This window comes from Bos grunniens, chromosome X (genome assembly GCF_055505025.1).
Source record: "Bos grunniens cultivar Pamir isolate PY7600 chromosome X, Bosgru_T2T1.0, whole genome shotgun sequence".
NCBI lineage: Eukaryota > Metazoa > Chordata > Mammalia > Artiodactyla > Bovidae > Bos > Bos grunniens.
The window spans coordinates 142,668,443-142,685,524 of record NC_141194.1 but is presented as its reverse complement, the minus strand read 5'-3'; the positions used below and the strand labels follow the sequence as shown (position 1 = coordinate 142,685,524).

Here is a 17,082-nt window from a genome sequence, read left to right as displayed (position 1 = left end):
CTAGCCTAACATACATTTGTCTATCCATCCATTGGTTAATCCCAAGTACCTAGGAATAATGCCTGGTAGGTAAACTTGAATTTATTAAATGTCAAAAACATTTGATTTTTTCAACCATTTAAAAATGCATAACTTTAGTTCACAGACCATACAAAAACAGGCAGATCAGTTTGCCAAACCCTGGTCCACATCATAGAATAGCATATAAACATGCTTTTTATGGGACTTTCCTGGCAGCCAAGTGGGTTCAATCCCTGGTTGGGGAACTAAGATCCTGCATGTCTTGTGGCAAGCACCCCTCCCCCCACGGTTTATTTTAAAAAGGTGCTGCCTTCAGGTTCAAGGATGACACATACGTGTACTTCCTATAACAGTAGGTGTAAGAGCTGCTAGTTATAGGGAACAATAAGACAACAAAATTTTTAAAAGCCAGTTCCTATTTTACAAGCTGTACTTCTAAGTACTTGGTAGCTAGAGAACATTTCTATCCTTGGACAGGCCCATGTCCTAACTGACAGTATTTATTCAGTACGTCATCACAAACCATATAATACAATAACAATTCCAACGTTTTATATTTATTGCTGGGTCTCAGACTGATAGTGAGGAAATAACATCATGGGCCAAGCATTACAGTAGTGATGTTTTCATTGTGATCTGGCTGCTTAAAAAAGTGGTCTTAACATGTGTGCCACACATGTTAAGACCACTTCTCATAGACCCAGCTTGCTTCTTATAGACCCAGCTTGGTTCTTCTCCAATGTCTTCTCTTGGAGTTGTACCTACACAGAAGGAAATACCAAGTTACAAAGGCAGTCTGACCTCAAATTAGTTGCTCTTACTCACCATAAACTTTGCCTTAAAAGTACCATAAAAAAGTCTTTGAAAGCAAAGGGTTCCATTTTCCCTTCTTTAGCAAGTTTGGAGTTCTTTTTGGAGAGTAAAAAATGATTTGCTAGATGTGTTAAAGAACTAGTCAAATCAATTTTTTACCTCTCAAAATGACTCCAGGCTAAGGAAAACACACTCGTTCTTTACTGGGAGTAAGTAGTAGAGAAGCTCACTTACTTTTGATTCAACAGACCTGGAGCAGACCCAGACGGAGATATATAACCCCAAGTACTAAACTAGATCAAACCAGTCATTCTACATAATGGGTTACATGTACATAAAAGCTCTTGCACAACGTTAATACATTAATATCCTCAGTCACTTCAAAGGCCATCAACTGTTCATGTCAATCTGTCATGATTTTACCCCCATAAATGGCAAAATCAAAAAACGATCAACACAGATTTTCTTTCAGCAGGATAATGTCAATACTTCCACAAAAGAAAGCACTGTAATTGCAACCTGCTTTCACTGCATTTTAAAAGTTAGACCACAGAGCAAAAGACCAGTGTCTGATAATTGCAGGCAACCCCTACTGAGCTATGCACTGAGCTTTACATACATTTCTTTCATTTCTCACAACTACAAAGGCAGGTCCTACCATCACTGGATGGGATACAGTAAACCAAAGGTTGCAATTAATTGGCCTATAAAGCTACAGTGGGTGGCGATTTCCCAGTGTCTAACTGGCTGTATAAACTAAGGAAATGGGCCTTCATTTTTAGCCCTGACAATTCACATCTCAACCTTGGTCTTCACATCTATTTGCCATACAACCAAATCAGACTTCTACACTAGCTTCACAATCTTGCACTCATGGGCTTCAGTGTTTATCTTGGCAAGGACTCACTTGCTAGGCCCACCCTACAGTGTCAGCTTAAAAATGCTTTGAAAATACTTTGGTTGAAAGAGTCTGATATCCAGCTTTGTCTAGAGTTAACCTAGATGACCTTAGAGGTTCTTTGGAGAAATTCTAGTAATGTCTTTCTCTTAAAACCATCAGTTCAATTCTGTGGGGGAAAGCAAATCTTTCAATCTTCAGAAAAAATAAACACTTTCTGATCTTCTCACTGGGATGTGTAATGAGAGAGCCACCTTATGCTCTGGTTCAGAGGGAAAGGAACCAGGGAATTTACAAATATTGGAGGAGTGTCTGCCCCTAAGCCCAGCTGTGGACTGGCTGCTGTTCAGAAACCCAGAACCACATTAAAAAAAAAAAAAAAAGAATTGCAGAATGGTGGCACAAGATTAATAAAACTGCATGTAACTTTCAACTGTGCACCCAAAGTAATCCTAAATTTAACAAAACACATGGGTGGGGGAGTGTGTCCTTACCTGATTTTATTGCCAGTTTTCATTCGAATCCATTGAGGAATGGGACGATTCTGCTTTTGTTTCTTGGCCAGGAATCGCTTGATCCTGAAAGTCTTGTGAGAAGACTGGGAAGGAAATGCAATTAATTTAACAGAAATACCGGAACTTATTCAAAAATTAGGAACTCTCTAAATCCAACAAATACTCAAATGCTTAACACATGCCCAAAACCCTCTCAATGCTAAACCCATCACTGCCCCTTGCTTTGTTCCTCACTTCTCCCGAGGCAGATACAAGGCCAGGGTGTGTTCCAGTCTTCCCTGCTGTCACCCTAGGACTGAGGGGACCACAATCACTGAAGACTGGGACTAGAGCACATGGTTTTCACGAACAACTTGCAAGTCAACCAGCTTTAGTGCACTGTTTTGTACACCGGGTACTGGGAATCCCCTGGCGGGCCAGTGGTTAGGGAATCTGTGCTTACACCGCAAGGGGCCAGCTTCGATCCCCGGTCGGGAACTAAGATTCACGCAAGCCATGCGGTGCATTCAAAAAGAGAAAAAACACCTTACACAAAGTCCCTAACATTTGGCAGATCTGTTCCAGCTCACCGACCATCTTGGTATTAAATCTAACTCTACTTAAAATGTCACTTTCCCAAGTTCCCGCTGTTTTTTGGCTTTCATAAAGAACTTGGGTCATCTAGTTAGTCGCTCAGTCGTGTCCGACTCTTTGCGACCCCATGGACTGCAGCCCACCAGGCTCCTCTGTCCATGAGATTTTCCAGGCAAGGATACTGGAGTGGGTTGCCATTTCCTTCTCTATTGGTCATCTAATCCAAACACTTCCCTCCCCGGTGTGCAGTAGAGTCCAGAGAAATGTCCTGAGTGCTGTTTGTCTGCCCGATGTGGCCCAACACACCCTTGCATAACAGGCGTTATTACAAAGGAAAAGACTACACTCCTCTCTCCCAGCTCATAGCAGCAACTGTAAATTTCTGTTAATAAAACTGTATAACACCAGATACCGATCCTCTCCACACCTAAAAGCATATACAGTTAAAATTTTCCAGGGTACTATCACAGGAAAAACCCAGTTTTTCCCACAGGAAAAATCCGCACGCAGCTAGCATTTTACGAAAAGCGCCCGAATGACACACAGATTCACGCCGCATCACCCCTTGTCCCATGAGTTTAAACGGGGTAACGTTCAAATTCCCGAACAAAGGGCTAAAAAGTCCTATAATCTCATCAAGTCGAAGGATTCTGGCCCCCAAGTTAATAAGTCTTCGAAAACCAGCAGTCCACCTTCCCTTTTCGATGACCGAAACATCCCGCGTGTCACTGACAACATCCCGAAGTCGGGCCAGTTTCTGGGATGCCCCTTCGACTTCTTGCCCCAGAAACACAGTTCGCTCTGGGAAAAACGGGAATCCCCGCCCGCCTGAGTAGCGGCCTGGAACAGAGAGGGCCCTCTCGGACCTTGCGGGGCCGGCACAGCCCGCCCTTCCCTAGGTGCTAGCTCGCTCGCTTCCCGCCAGGCCCTCAGGCTGGAGCCGAAGCCAAACTCCCTTCTCCCCTGGAAAAGGCCTTAAAAAGTGTCCCGCACCTCGACGCAGCCCGCGGCGCCGGGGAGCTAGCAGAGATCTCAGGTCTCGGAAAGCCACCCCAGAATCGATGGCAACGGATGGACTTACCATGGTGAGGAAAGAACTCAACCGCACATAGGATGGCGGAGAAGAGAAAAGAGGAGGAAGTGAGCGGAAGGACGTGTTTAGAAGGCGCCGCCGGGGGCGGGGCTTGGGTAGGTCACGCTGTGCGCCAACCAACGCCCTCTGGCGGTTCCTCTCTGCCCACGCTCCCGTTAGACCGTGGGAAACGCTTGTTCCCACGCGCTTGTTCGTGCGAAATGGAATTTGCTTTGCTTCAGTTCCGTAACTGGGTTCCTCAGGAGCCTGTTAGTGTGCCAGGGGCACCTTGTGTCATGGGTGAGGCAGACGGTCCACGATAAATGCCAAGGGAGAAACCCTTCCGAAGGCGGGAGGAGCAAGGGGGCGGGGCTGTCTCCAAAGAGGGCGGGGGAGACGTCATGTTCCAGCGCAAGGGACTTCGGTCCTCGGCTAGGGAGGGAGCACGCGAAGGGGCGGGGGCAGGGGCGGGGGCGGGGGCGGGGAACGCCCAACCAGGGAGGGCCAGTGGGATTTTCACCCACACCTGCTTCTCTGCGGGACTACCCTGGTGGTTAAGTGGCAGAGAACACGCCTGCCAATACAGGAGATGAGGGTTGGATCCCTGCGTGGGGAAGATCCCTTGGAGAAGGAAATGACAAACCACTCCAGTATTCTTGCCTGGAAAATCCCATGGACAGCGGAGCCTGGCAGACTGCAGTCCCTGGGGTCGCACGGAGTCGTGTTAGCGACTAAACAACAGTTGTTTCTTGGCAGTACTCTTGCCTGGAGAATCCCATGGATGGAGGAGCCTGGTGGGCTGCATGCAGTCCATGGGGTCGCGAAGAGTCGGACACGACTGAGTGACTTCACTTTCACTTTTCACTTTCATGCATTGGAGAAGGAAATGGCAACCCACTCCAGTGTTCTTGCCTGGAGAATCCCAGGGTCGGGTTGAGCTGCCGTCTCTGGGGTCGCACAGAGTCGGACACGACTGAAGCGACTTAGCAGCAGCAGCAGCAGCAGTGTTTAGGTTCAGACCCTCATACAAATTTACATTTGATTCAAGTGAGACCTCAGGCTTCTCACCTTAGATTTTTATTATTTATTTAAGAGCCAGTATTTTATTTTTGGTGGCCAGAAGGAGCAACAGATAAGCCTTTAATACATGAATTTTCATTCATCATCATAGCTACCATTTCCTCAGGTTTAGAGTGTGACTGACACTGTGCTAAGAGCTTATATAAATCATTCTTTTAATTCTTACAGCTTCATAGGGCACTTGTTCTGCCTGGTTTTCCTTCTACCTTGGATGCCACTCTTTCTGAGTTTCTTTTGCTGATTCTTCCTTATCTCACTTCCTTATCTCTCTCTCTATCTCTTTTTTTTAAACATTGTAGAGCCCTGAGGTTCAGATTTGGACTTCTTCTCTTTTCTATATACACTCTCTCCTTTGGTGACCTCACCAAATATCATGGCTTTAAATACTCTCTTGGACTTCTTCCTTGGAAGTCCAGTGGTAAAGACTCTGCACTTCCAATGCAGGGGGCATGGGTTCCATCCCTGGTCGGGGAACTGGGATCTCCCATGCTGCACAGTGCAGCCAAAAAATAAAAAGGAGTTGGTGGTTTCTGGTAGATCGTGGAGAGGAAGGCAGGAAGGAGAGACATTAAAGATGCAGGGAAACCCAGGTTTAATAGTGTGGGGGTCTCAGCGGACACAGTGGGCAGGCTGGAGAGCATCAGGACAACAGTTGTTTCCCAAGTTAGGAGGGAAAAAAGATGGATGAAGAAAAAATTTGTTTTTGTAAATTTAATTTTGTTTTTTAATCATGTAAGTATTTTCCATGGTTCCACTTACATTCTATATGGCCCTACATTTCCTCTCCTAGATGTTTCTCCAACAGAAAGGTGAACAAATATGCATCAAGAAGTATGTACTGGGACTTCCCTGGTGGTCCAGTGGTTAAGACTCTGTGCTGCATGCAGGGGGCACAGGTCAATCCCTGGTCAGGGAACTAAGGTTCCACATGTCATAGGGTGTGGCTTTAAAAAGTAAATATATATATATATATTTTTTATTTGAAAAAAGGCATGTACTAAATTGTTTATAGCAAAATTATTTCTAACAACCCCAAACAGGAAACTATCTATCTTCAACTGAACATGTAAAGTGTGGTATATTTACCAAGGGCTGTTGTACAGCAGCAGTTTTCAAAGTGTGATCCAGGGAACTCTGGGAGATCCTTAAGACCCCTTTCAAAGGGCCTGCAGGGTCAAAGTATTTTTATAATAATACAAAGAAGTCATCTGCTTCTTTTACTCTTGTCCTCTCACGGGTGTTCTGTGGGGTTTCAGAGACTCGGTTCGGTTCGGTTCAGTTCAGTTCAGTCGATAGAAATAATCCACATGAAGGCCCTTTGTGAAAGTGTTAGTCGCTCAGTCATGTCTGATTCTTTGCAACCCCATGGACTCTAGCCCGCCAGGCTCCTCTGTACATGGAATTGTCCAGACAAGAATACTAGAGTGGGTTGTCATTTCCTTCTCCAGGGGATCTTCCCCATCCGGGGATCAAACCTGGGTCTCCTGCATTGGCAGGCGGATTCTTTACCATCTGAGTCACCAGGGAAGCCCTAAAGGCCCTTTGGAGTCCTTAATAATTTTTTCTGGTTTTATTACTGGTAGTTTATTGAACATGTTTTTCTGCATCAAAAACGTATCTGCTAAAAGGAGAAACAGGTGTGTCTGAATTCAGATTTTCCTCAGACCTCTAAATCCACTCATCTAATTTTAAAGTAAATATAGTTCTTACACAAGACAATCCAAACTGATGCAAAATATTTATTCCAAGTTATTTTATGCAGTAGTTTTCCCCCTCAACTGACTTGTGATAACCACATCTTTTAAATCTGTAAATAATGTTATCAAAATAATCTTAATCTTTGAAATCTCACAAAAATTTATATTTTACAATCCACCCTGAATATCAAGGCTGCAAGAACAACACAATATTTCCTATATCCAAATATTTCATAGCTGTACCCAGAAAGGGAAAAAACCACATATGCTTGGTTAAGGGCTAACATGACCTGAGCAGCCAGAAGTAAAATAAAATATCCAAATTATTAGCATTAGTTTAATACAATTATAACTTCAGTAGTCACTTTGTCATTGACAGTGATTGCTTGAGCACAGGGGTGAGTTCCCCAAGGGCTGGTAGTAGAAGCTGTTGCTGCAAACCAGTGTCTCCTCCTCACTCAGGACTGCCAGCTCCCACCTGTGCATTGCACCATATATACTTTGTGTATGTGTGTGTGTTTTAAAAATTCTTCCCACCACACAAAGTTCTCTCTATTAAGCAGATAACAGGGAAGAACAACGACAAAAGCGAAACAAGCCAATTGCTCACTCTCTCTTTGGGATATGATTATTTCCCTTGTGCATGAAGTATTCAACAATAACATAGGAAAAGGAAAAGAACGATTTCTTCTGTATAACCCCTAAACACACAAGCTGAGTTTACTGGGTCAGATTTAACTGTGAGCATTTATATGCCTACTTTCAGGCATTGTCATCAGATGTCTCACTGCTACTTGTCTCCATGGCCAAGTCCTCAAACTCTGCTCTGCAAGTGCTTCTCGTAGGAGAGAATAGGTTGGAACTTCAACTCTGCAAGAAGCCATTCTTTCCAAAACCATTTCTTCTCAGCTGCTCTGTCTTCATGTGGAACTCTCTGAGCTCATCCTCTGTGAAGGGAAGGCAATTCTCATCATTTTCAGGATACTCCTGCCATCCCATTGCTTTCAGTAACCTGTGCTCTGCTTCCAAAGAGTGAAAGAGGACCTTCCCTTCCTCTTCTACAGGGAGAGCAAGACCATTCTGATGACAGTCTTCCTCTCCATTTTCCTTTGGTTCAGGTGTGCTGTTGTCCTCTGAATCTTCCAACTTCTCACACTGTCTGCTCTCTGAGAAGTCTCCATTCTGGTCATCCTTCAGAGTCTTCGGGAACTCGCTCTTCCTGTCAGTAGTTCTGTGGGTCAACTTGGTCAGACGAGAGGAGCTGATCTCAGGGGAGTGGTGCTGGCGGGGCTGTCTTTGGGAGAGGCTAAAACTACACCAGCAGCCAGTACTACTGGTTTGGTAACAGAGATTGGACTGGTAAAAACAGACTCTCAGCTAGAGGAAAGGGATCCTGATTTGCATTCCATTCCATTAGCTTTCCATGCACTGGCCTTGGATGGAGGTGGTACAGGCTTAGGAACCAGGTTCTTATAGACACTTGGAACCATGGTTGACGATTTGTTTCCATTTGCATGGTGAGATCCTGGTGAGGTGAATGCAGCAGAGAAGGCAGCAGCAGGATCTTCTCTGGAAAGTTTTTTGATGACTAGCATTTTGGAGGGCTGCATGGCTCTAGGTGGGTTTTCCCACACTCCAGAAGGGGTCCCAATAGGTCTGCATGGCTGATTCTGTTTGCCAGCTTCTGGATTCAAAGAAGCAAAGTCTTCCTCTTCAAACTGCAACTTTTCTACCTTCTTTATTCTCTTCCCTAATATCTGCAGGATGGCTTTTCCTGAAAGGCACAGCCTTTCTGGGAGTGGAAGCTGCCATTCCAGTGGCGATGGTTTCCTGTGCCACCCCTACTATGCTGGCTCATGCCATCATAACCTCGTGAAGAGCCATGCCAACCAGATAGGTTCCCTATGATTCCAGCATATGCTCCCTTAGAGGCACCAGAGTCTACAGAATCATGGCGGAACAGGGAGGGCTGGTGCCAAGAACCTCCTGTCATTCAAAGAGATCCATTGTTGAAAAAGCCATCAGAGGAATTATGTCTACAACGGCTTACTCCAAATCTACCATCTCCTTGGGGTAGGTGCTCTCCATGTTTTTCGAAAGTCAGTGTAGGTGACTTAGCTGACTGTGGTGTTGAGAAATTTAGCCAAGCAGGAACAAAGTCATGCTGCACCATTTAGGTCCAGTGTCTCTTTTCAACAAGGTGAGGCATCCAACCTCATGACCAGGATCCCAGAGTATAACCTCTGTGGTCCTGCTTCCTGAAGTTCTTGAGTTGCCAGCTGGATTTTCATGAGATTCTGTTGTTAAAAGGGTACTTAATTTAGGTTGGCCACCAGAATGCCTTATGATGAAGCACAAAGAAGCCAGGCTCTTTGTGGATCAATCTCTCAGTCCCCTCAATTGCTCATCTTAAACTATCTAGTTCCTGACACGTTTCCCAAAGGGGAGGGGGAAAGGGAAGGGGAACATAAAAAGTATTTGTTACATTTAAAAAATGGGGGGAAGGGGAAAGAGCTATATCAATGTTCACCTCATTCAACTTCCTTGAGTGATGGCACTATGATGTTGCTTAAATAGATAATGCACGGACATTTGCACAGTAAATACAGATACTGTTCACAACAAGGTCATAGCTTAGAAAGACAGAATGACTTCTGTTTGGTCAAATAATGTCATTGAAGTGATAGATCAAAAATAAAACATTGAAGAGCTATAAAAGATTTTTTGAGTAGTCAACTCTAGTAGCAAAACATCTGCATTACAAAGCCCTTAATTTACAAATCTCATTATTCTTACACAGCTGTAAAAGTAGTCTGCAGGTATGAGTTTATATGTCTTATCCTTCAAAATCTAAGCTGTAAAAGTAGTCTGCAGGTATGAGTTTATGTCTTATCCTTCAAAATCTAAGGACGTAAGAAACCTTGTTAAAAAGAAAAAAGATAGGAACTTGATATGCTTTTCCCTCCAAGAATAGCAGCTTTAAAGGCAAATTTCTTTGTATAAAGCTCCCAAATGTTTTTTCTGTTTCTTTGGTCTTCACTATTTATAAATTTACAGCAAAATTAAAACAAGTAGAAAGGCAGGGTTTAAGAATAGTCATGGAGAAAGTTCCAAAGTGAGGTTTTCTTCTCTTCAGTTTTCTGTACTTCACTCTTTCTGTCCGTTCCCAAAGAGTAAATTGAATTAATGGAAGGTAATAAGAATCTTCTGCTGCAGTAGAGAAGTCACTTTGGATCCATTTGTATTGTTATTCAATCATTTAAAAGGCCACAGGAATCTATCATGAGCAGTGGAGGGGCTACATTTAGGGACGAGTCACGGCATCTGAGGGCTCGTCCCCAGCTTCCGATTCTGGCAGAGGTGGAGAGCCCACAACCATAACAAAAGTCTTCCCACTTAATAATTTTTAACTGTAAAGGGGTCCTAAAGACTAAAATGTTTGTGAACCGCTCCTATAGAGCAATGAGAATAAACAAACTACAGCTACCCACAGTGGCATGGATGGATCTCACAAACATCCACTAATGTGGAACAAAGGAAGCCAGACACAGAAACATGCTTACTATATGATTCCATTTATGTCAAAAAACCAAAACTGGGCAAGACTAATCTGTGCCTTTAAGAGTCAGCATAGTGGTTGTCCTTGTTGGGAGAGGAGACGCTGGACACATTCTATTTCATGATTTGGGTGCTAGTTCTATGGGTGTGTTCCCTTTGTGAAAATTCATCTAGCTGAACACTTTGGGTTTGTGTGCTTTTCTGTATGGGTGTTATATTTCAACATAAAGATACTTTTACATGGATCCAAAGATAAAATTATAGATGAAATGTAACTCGGTCCCCTGCATTGGACTCGAGGAGTCTTTTTTTTTTTTAATATTTATTATTTGGGACTTCCCTGGTGGTTAAGCAGTTAAGAATCCACCTTCCCATGCAGGGGATGTGGGTTCAGTCCCTGGTTAGGGAACTAGGATCCCATATGGTGCAGAGCAGCTAAGCCCCGCATGCCCACGTGCCACAACTAAGACCCAATGCAGCCAAATGAATATTTTTAATATTTATTATTTTTATTTATTCATTTGGATGCACTGGGTCTTAGTTGACTAAGCACATGGATTCTTTTAGTTGCAGCATGCGAGATCTTAATTGTGGCATGTGGGATCTAGTTCCCGGATCAGGGATCGAAACCGAGTGCCCTGCATTGGGAGCACAGAGTCTTAGCCACTGGACCACCAGGGAAGTCCTTTTTTTCTTTCTTTATTGCCTAACTCCCTCCCTAGAATGTAAATTTCATGAGGTCATAGATTATGTATTTTGTTCACTGCTGTCTTCCCCGAGCCTAGCATAGTGCCTCACACATGGTAGGTGCTCAGTAAATATTTGATGAATGAATGAATGACCTTGGTTTGGTGGTTTAGTTGCTAAGTCGTGTCTGACTCTTGCGATCCCATGGACTGTAGCCTGCAAGGCTCCTCTGTCCATGGGATTCTCCAGGCAAGAATACTGGAGTGGGTTGCCATCTCCTTCTCCCAGGGGATCTTCCTGACCCTGGAATTGAACCCAGGTCTCCTGCACTGCAGGCAGATTCTTTACCAATTGAGCTACAAGGGAAGCTTAATGAATGACTGCTGCTACTGCTTAGTTGCTTCAGTTGTGTCCGACTCTGTGTGACCCCATGGACTGCAGCCTACCAGGTTCCTCCGTCCATGGGATTTTCCAGGCAAGAGTACTGGAGTGGGTTGCCATTGCCTTCTCCTAATGAATGACTAAGTGAACTCAAATACCTCAGACAGACAAAATAGAAGGACAGGCCCCTCAGGGCAGTGGACAGTTTCAGTGTTTGGCCTGGATACTTCTTGTTTGAGGAACCCCTAAAGCACTTCTGCCTAGCCAAGAGGGTTTCTCAGAGTAGAGCTTCAAAAGGAGTGGAAACAAGGAGACCCACAGGGGCCGCTGCTGCAAGTCCCAGCACAACCATGCGCTCTTTCATTGCAGTGTCCCCCAGCCTCTCCCACCCATTCCTTGCAGACTTAACTCCTGGCTCACTGCTGCTCTCTCCAGCACTGTTCCTGTCATGATTTCGGGTGAATTCAGCATCCACTTGTAGCCTCTTGTTCCTTTGCCCTGCCTTCAACCTTACAACGATCCCACTCTCTGCTCTCCTTGCAGCTAACTTCCTGTAGCATCCCAGTACTGACGATGCTCCCACCTCACCAGGACCACTCAGCCATTGAACCTACACCCTTTCCCTATTCCCTCCACTGCCCCGCCATGCCTCCTCTTCCCTCCTTATTTCACTTAAATTGTATCAGCCACTCAGTTGTCCACACCCTGCCCTTTTTTGTACTTGCTTGGAGAAACTGTAACCCTGGTAAATCCAGTTCTCCACCTCCTTGACAGCCTGTGCCTCTGGCAGCTGAATGAGGCTGAAGAAGACCGACAGGCCTCCCTTGAGGTTCACAACCACTGACTTCCAGTGGGCTCTCAGTGCTGCCCTGCAGCTCTGCACTCCCCCAGTGTAGCCACCCTCTGGCTCTCTGAGAGTAGTGCTCTTCAAGATTCAGTGTGCACACAAGTCACCTGGGAAATTTGTTGGACATGGACGACAGGTTCTCTTTTTTTTTCCTTTTGGTTAAGCTGGGTCTTCGTTTCTGCACTTGGGCTTTGTCTAGTTGCAGTGAGCGGGGGCTACTCTCTGGTTGCAGTGTGCAGGCTTTTCATCACATGTCTTCTCTTGTTGCGGAGCACAGGCTCTAGGCATGCAGGCTTTGGTAGTTATGGCACACAGGCTTAGTTGCTCCATTGCATATGGAATCTTCCCGGATCAGGAATTGAACCCGTGTCCCCTGCATTGGCAGGCAGATTCTTATACACTGTACCACCAGGGAAGGCCAAGATGAGAGGTTCTGAGTCTGCATTTCTGACAGCTTCCCAGGTGACCCCTGGTCCCAGAAAGGGCCTTGATCAGGGGGCTGGCACACTGTTTCTGATAGCAAATATTTTAGGCTTTGCAGGTGACATACGATGTTTATTACAGCTAGTCAACTCTGCTGCTGTAGCTACTGTACATAAACTAATGGGTGTGATCAGGTTCGAATAAAATTTTAGTTACAGAGACTAAAATTTTAATTTCATAGAATTCTTTTATATCACAAAATATTATTCTCTGTATTTTTTTCCATTAGTTATAAATACAAACCAGTCAATCCTAAAGGAAATCAGTCCTGAATATTCATTGGAAGGACTGAGGCTGAAGCTGAAGCTCCATCACTTTGGCCACCTGATGCGAAGAGCCGACTTCATTGGGAAAGACCCTGATGCTTGGAAAGATTGAAGGCAGGAGAAGGAGATGACAGAGGATGAGATGGTTGGATGGCATCACCGACTCAATGGACATGCCTCTGAGCAAGCTCTGGGAGATGGTGAATGACAGGGATGTCTGGCATCCTGCAGTCCATGGGGTCACAAAGAACTGGACACGACTGAGTGACTGAAAAATAACAACATAAATACAAAAGCCATTCTTAGCTTGCAGGCTGTATACAAATAGGCAGTGACCAGGCTTGGTCCCCAGTTTGTCCACTGTTGGCCTGGATGACTGTCTCAGCCCTGCTTCTTCCCTTCTCACTCTCAGCGACAGCCTTCCTTCCTAATCATTGAGAAAACTTCAGCAATCACAGGAGAACTCCACAACTCACCTACCATATGCCAGCTACCAGCACTGTACTCCAAACCTCTCTACCTTTGTCCTGTTCCTACAATGGATCCTAACCCCTGTTACCTATTCAGAAATCTGCCTCTGGCTGCTTCTCCCTTTCTGTCCCTGCTTTTCCCTGGATTGTTCCCATCAATGCACAGATAAATACATGTTTGTTTCTCCCATCTTAAAAATCCACTCAAGACAAAAACCTGGTCTTTACCACAACTCCCTAACTACTTCTGTTTTCCTTCCTTTACAACAAAACTGTGAGATTTGTCTGTATGTACTTTTCAATTACTCTCCCCATCCTTTTTTTTTTTTTGAGCTATAGTTCATATACCATAAACATCACCATTTTAAAGTGTATAATTCAGTGGGTTTTAGCACATGCACAAGGGAGTACAACCATCCCCAGTATTTAAGCCCAGAACATTTTGATTACCCCGAGAAGAAACCTGTGCCCATTAGCAGTCACTCTCCAGTCCCCTTCTCCTCCCAGGCCTGGACAACCACGTTCTATTTTTATGGATTTGCATATTCTGGACATTTCATATAAATGGAATCATACCTTATGTGACCATTTGTGTCTGGCTTCTTTTACATAATGTAACTTTTCAGGGTTCTTTCATATTGTGATATGTGTCAGTACTTCTTTCCTATTATGGCTAAATAATATTCCACTGTGCGGCCATATCATTTTGTTTATCCATTTATCAGTTGATGGATAGTAGGGTTGCTTCTGTGTTTGGGGCTATTATGAACAGTGCTATAACACTGGTGTGCAATTATGTTTGAGTTGTTTAGTTGCTAAGTTGTCTCCAACTGTTTTTGCTACCCCCGTGGAGTGTAGTCCTCCAGGTTCCTCTGTCCGTGGGATTTCCCAGGCAGGAATACTGGAGTGGGTTGCTATATTCCCAACCCAGGGATCAAACCGCATCTCCTGCATTGGCCAGAGGATTCTTTACCGCTGAGCCACCGGGGAAGCCAGTATGTTTGAGTACCTGTTTTCAGTTATTTTAGATATATATCTAGGAGTGGAATTGCTGGGTCATATGGTAACTGTTTAACCTTTTGAGTAACTAGTGGGGTTTTCCACAATGGCTGTATCATTTTACATTCCCTGTAACACTGCATAATAGTTCAAATTTTTCTACAACCTCCCAAATGCTTGTTATTTTCTATTAAAAAAATTATAGCCATCCTAGAGGGTACCCATCCTCTCAGGAGCCCAGTCCAATTAGGTTTTCACCTAGCACTCAAGCTGAAATTGTCCTGAGATTATCAGTGACCCCTGTGTTGTGAAATCCTCATTTCTCTGATCTGATGTGACCTGTCAACATTTGTCTTAGCTGACCTCTCCTTAGAATGCTTTATTTACTTGACTTCCAGGACAGCACATTTGGCTTGGTTTTCTTCCTATCTTACTGACTGCTCCTTCAGAATCCTTTTTTTCTGGTTTTTCTTTATCTCATTTCCTTCTCTTTATTCAAAAGTCATCTTCTCATGGAAGTCTTTCAGCCCCCATCCACGACCATACTCCTTTCCCCCCGATTTATTTTTCCCCCTAAGTGCCTGTCACTTTCTAACCATAAGTAGTTTGCTTCTTTTCTCTCTCCACTTTAATGTAAGCTCCATGAAGGCAGGAAGTTTGTCTGTTTTGTTCACTGATGTAATTCTACAATCTAGAACATGAATGGCATATGGTGTGCGCTCAGAAAATGGTGAATGACTAAATGGCTGCGTGAATGATGGCAGCCTGAACCTGGGCTACAGAGGGCTGGAGAGGGCAGAATGACTGAGTGGCCGTGGGGAGTGAGGATGGAGTCAGACCTGATCCTCAGTGCTGAGTGAGTAGGTGGTTCACATCCTCTGCAAAACCAGATGGGAGGAACCTGAGTTTACTTTGTGGCCAGAGATACTTGGGGTCTTTGGATGACGTCCAGGGGATGGATTAGTCAGGGCTGGAGATGTGGAGGAGAGTCTTAAAGTCTGGAAATGTGGATAATACATCAGGTACCACAGTAGCAATGAACTGTTATGTATTTATCCATGTCTCCATAGCAGGAGCTGAATCAGTATTTGGTAGATGAATAAATGAACTCTGTGAGATTTTGAAGGATGGCCGATCCTATATATTGTCAGTATATGCTTTCTAAGAATTCACCAAATGTCAGCTTATCTGTTCCCTGCTTCCTTTGTAAGGATATAAATGGTCATAATACATTTTCATGGTGTAGAGGACAGTCCCAGAGATAGTAAATTCTGGACTGCCCCATAAAAACATGTTAACACTGAGCTTCTATATACCCAGAAAAGGCCACAAAACTCTAATTAATCTCCTATGGAACTAAAGATAAGGTCAAGTTAGATCTTAATTTATAATCAGTTAAATGACTGCCTCAGGACTACTTTGTATATGCCTGCTGGGCAAGGGGATATAGTTCCTGATTTTGAAGGCATGAAAGCCTCATGAATGTATAGGCCACTCCTTTTTCACTGCCCTGTAGGTACCTATTCTCACTACCTTCGCTCCTTGAACTTTTCCTGCCTATTTTCCCTTAGCATCACTTCTCTCCACCAGAGCAGCAAATTCTTCAAGGCTGTCAGCATTAGGAGGGCAGGGACCTTATTCACAACTATGGCCTTAGTGCCAACATACAGGAGGTGCTAGATGAATATTCAGATATCCAGTGTCTGAACTGTCTCCATCCTGTCTTTATTTTTAAAGAAATCAAACCTGTATCTGAAGAAGGCAAAAATGCAATCAGTTGCTTCACAGGAGGGAGGGCCCTCCTGTAGTCTCAGCAGTTAGTCTGGTTTAGGGATTTTCTTCAGCAACACTTGGCAGCCTAAGGGCAGATCCCCACTCCAGGCTGTCACCACAGTCCTTCTCACATGGTGCACTGTGCTCTGGTTATTTCTGGTTGTCTCTTGACACCACTGGCCGGCCAATGGTTCCTCAAGGACAAAGGCTTGAGTCTTTGAATTCCAGGGCTTAGTACACAGTCAGAGACTAGTCAATGTTTGTTGAAGTGAGTACATCAATGGATGGAAATTTAACAGGGGATAGGTAAGTATGGTTTAATGAGTTGGACTGGCAGGGCCAGCAGAACAGAAGAGTGAGGTAGTGACACAAAAACAGCCATGAGGGCTGGAAACAGGCCCCAGGCTGGGTACAGAGGCAAGTGATACCAACTCATGACTGATAGTTTGGGGTGATACTCCTGCAAAGGCCAACTCCTCTACTGGCAACAACCTCGGCTGTCAAGAGGCTCCCTTTTCACCTGCCTTCTCCGGAAACCTAATTGGTTCTCTCTTCCCCTGGGTATTCATCTCTTCTCATATCTTTCCTTTGGGCTTCTAAAAATGCTTTAGTATTTGTCATATTTAAAAAAAAAAATCCTTCCCCAATACCCTTTATCTATCACCATTTTTTTTAGATTTCTCTGAAGAGCTGTCTATGCTGTTTCCGTTCTCAGGGCAGTCTGGCTTTCATTCCTTATCTTTCCAGGTCATCAGTGATTTTTAAGTCACTGAATTCCATGGCCTCTCTTCAGGCATCATACTTGACCTTCCAGCAGCATCTAACCCTGATGGCCACTCCCCTTTCCTTGTTCATTCTTTTCTCTTGGGTTAGGTAATACTGGTCTTCTAGTTTTTCACCGACTTTCTGGCTACTCCTTTTCCGTCTTTACAGATCCATTCCTTTACCT

General features: G+C 44.3%; 1 protein-coding gene, 1 non-coding gene and 1 pseudogene across 2 annotated transcripts; all 3 read right to left on the bottom strand.

Moving 5' to 3' along the window:
* Positions 1–505: 505 nt before the first annotated feature.
* On the bottom strand, positions 506–4,272 carry RPL39 (ribosomal protein L39). The gene is made up of 3 exons (XM_086389829.1): positions 3,902–4,272; positions 2,227–2,330; positions 506–782 (listed from the first exon to the last, which is right to left on the bottom strand). Exons 1-3 carry the CDS (start codon positions 3,902–3,904, stop codon positions 734–736), a joined length of 156 nt encoding a protein of 51 aa, XP_086245955.1. The 5' UTR covers positions 3,905–4,272; the 3' UTR covers positions 506–733.
* On the bottom strand, positions 1,227–1,360 carry LOC147341546 (small nucleolar RNA SNORA69). Its single transcript, XR_015159962.1, has one exon. It is a non-coding gene; the product is annotated as a small nucleolar RNA SNORA69 (small nucleolar RNA).
* A 2,423-nt stretch (positions 4,273–6,695) lies between the features above and the next one.
* LOC147341544 (vasculin-like protein 1 pseudogene) lies at positions 6,696–8,977 on the bottom strand (annotated as a pseudogene).
* Positions 8,978–17,082: the final 8,105 nt, after the last annotated feature.

Coding starts and splice junctions, on each gene's coding strand:
- RPL39 (XM_086389829.1), bottom strand. Junction 783..2,226: donor AAAACTGGCAATAAAATCAG/GTAAGGACACAC, acceptor CCTTCTGTGTAG/GTACAACTCCAAGAGAAGAC.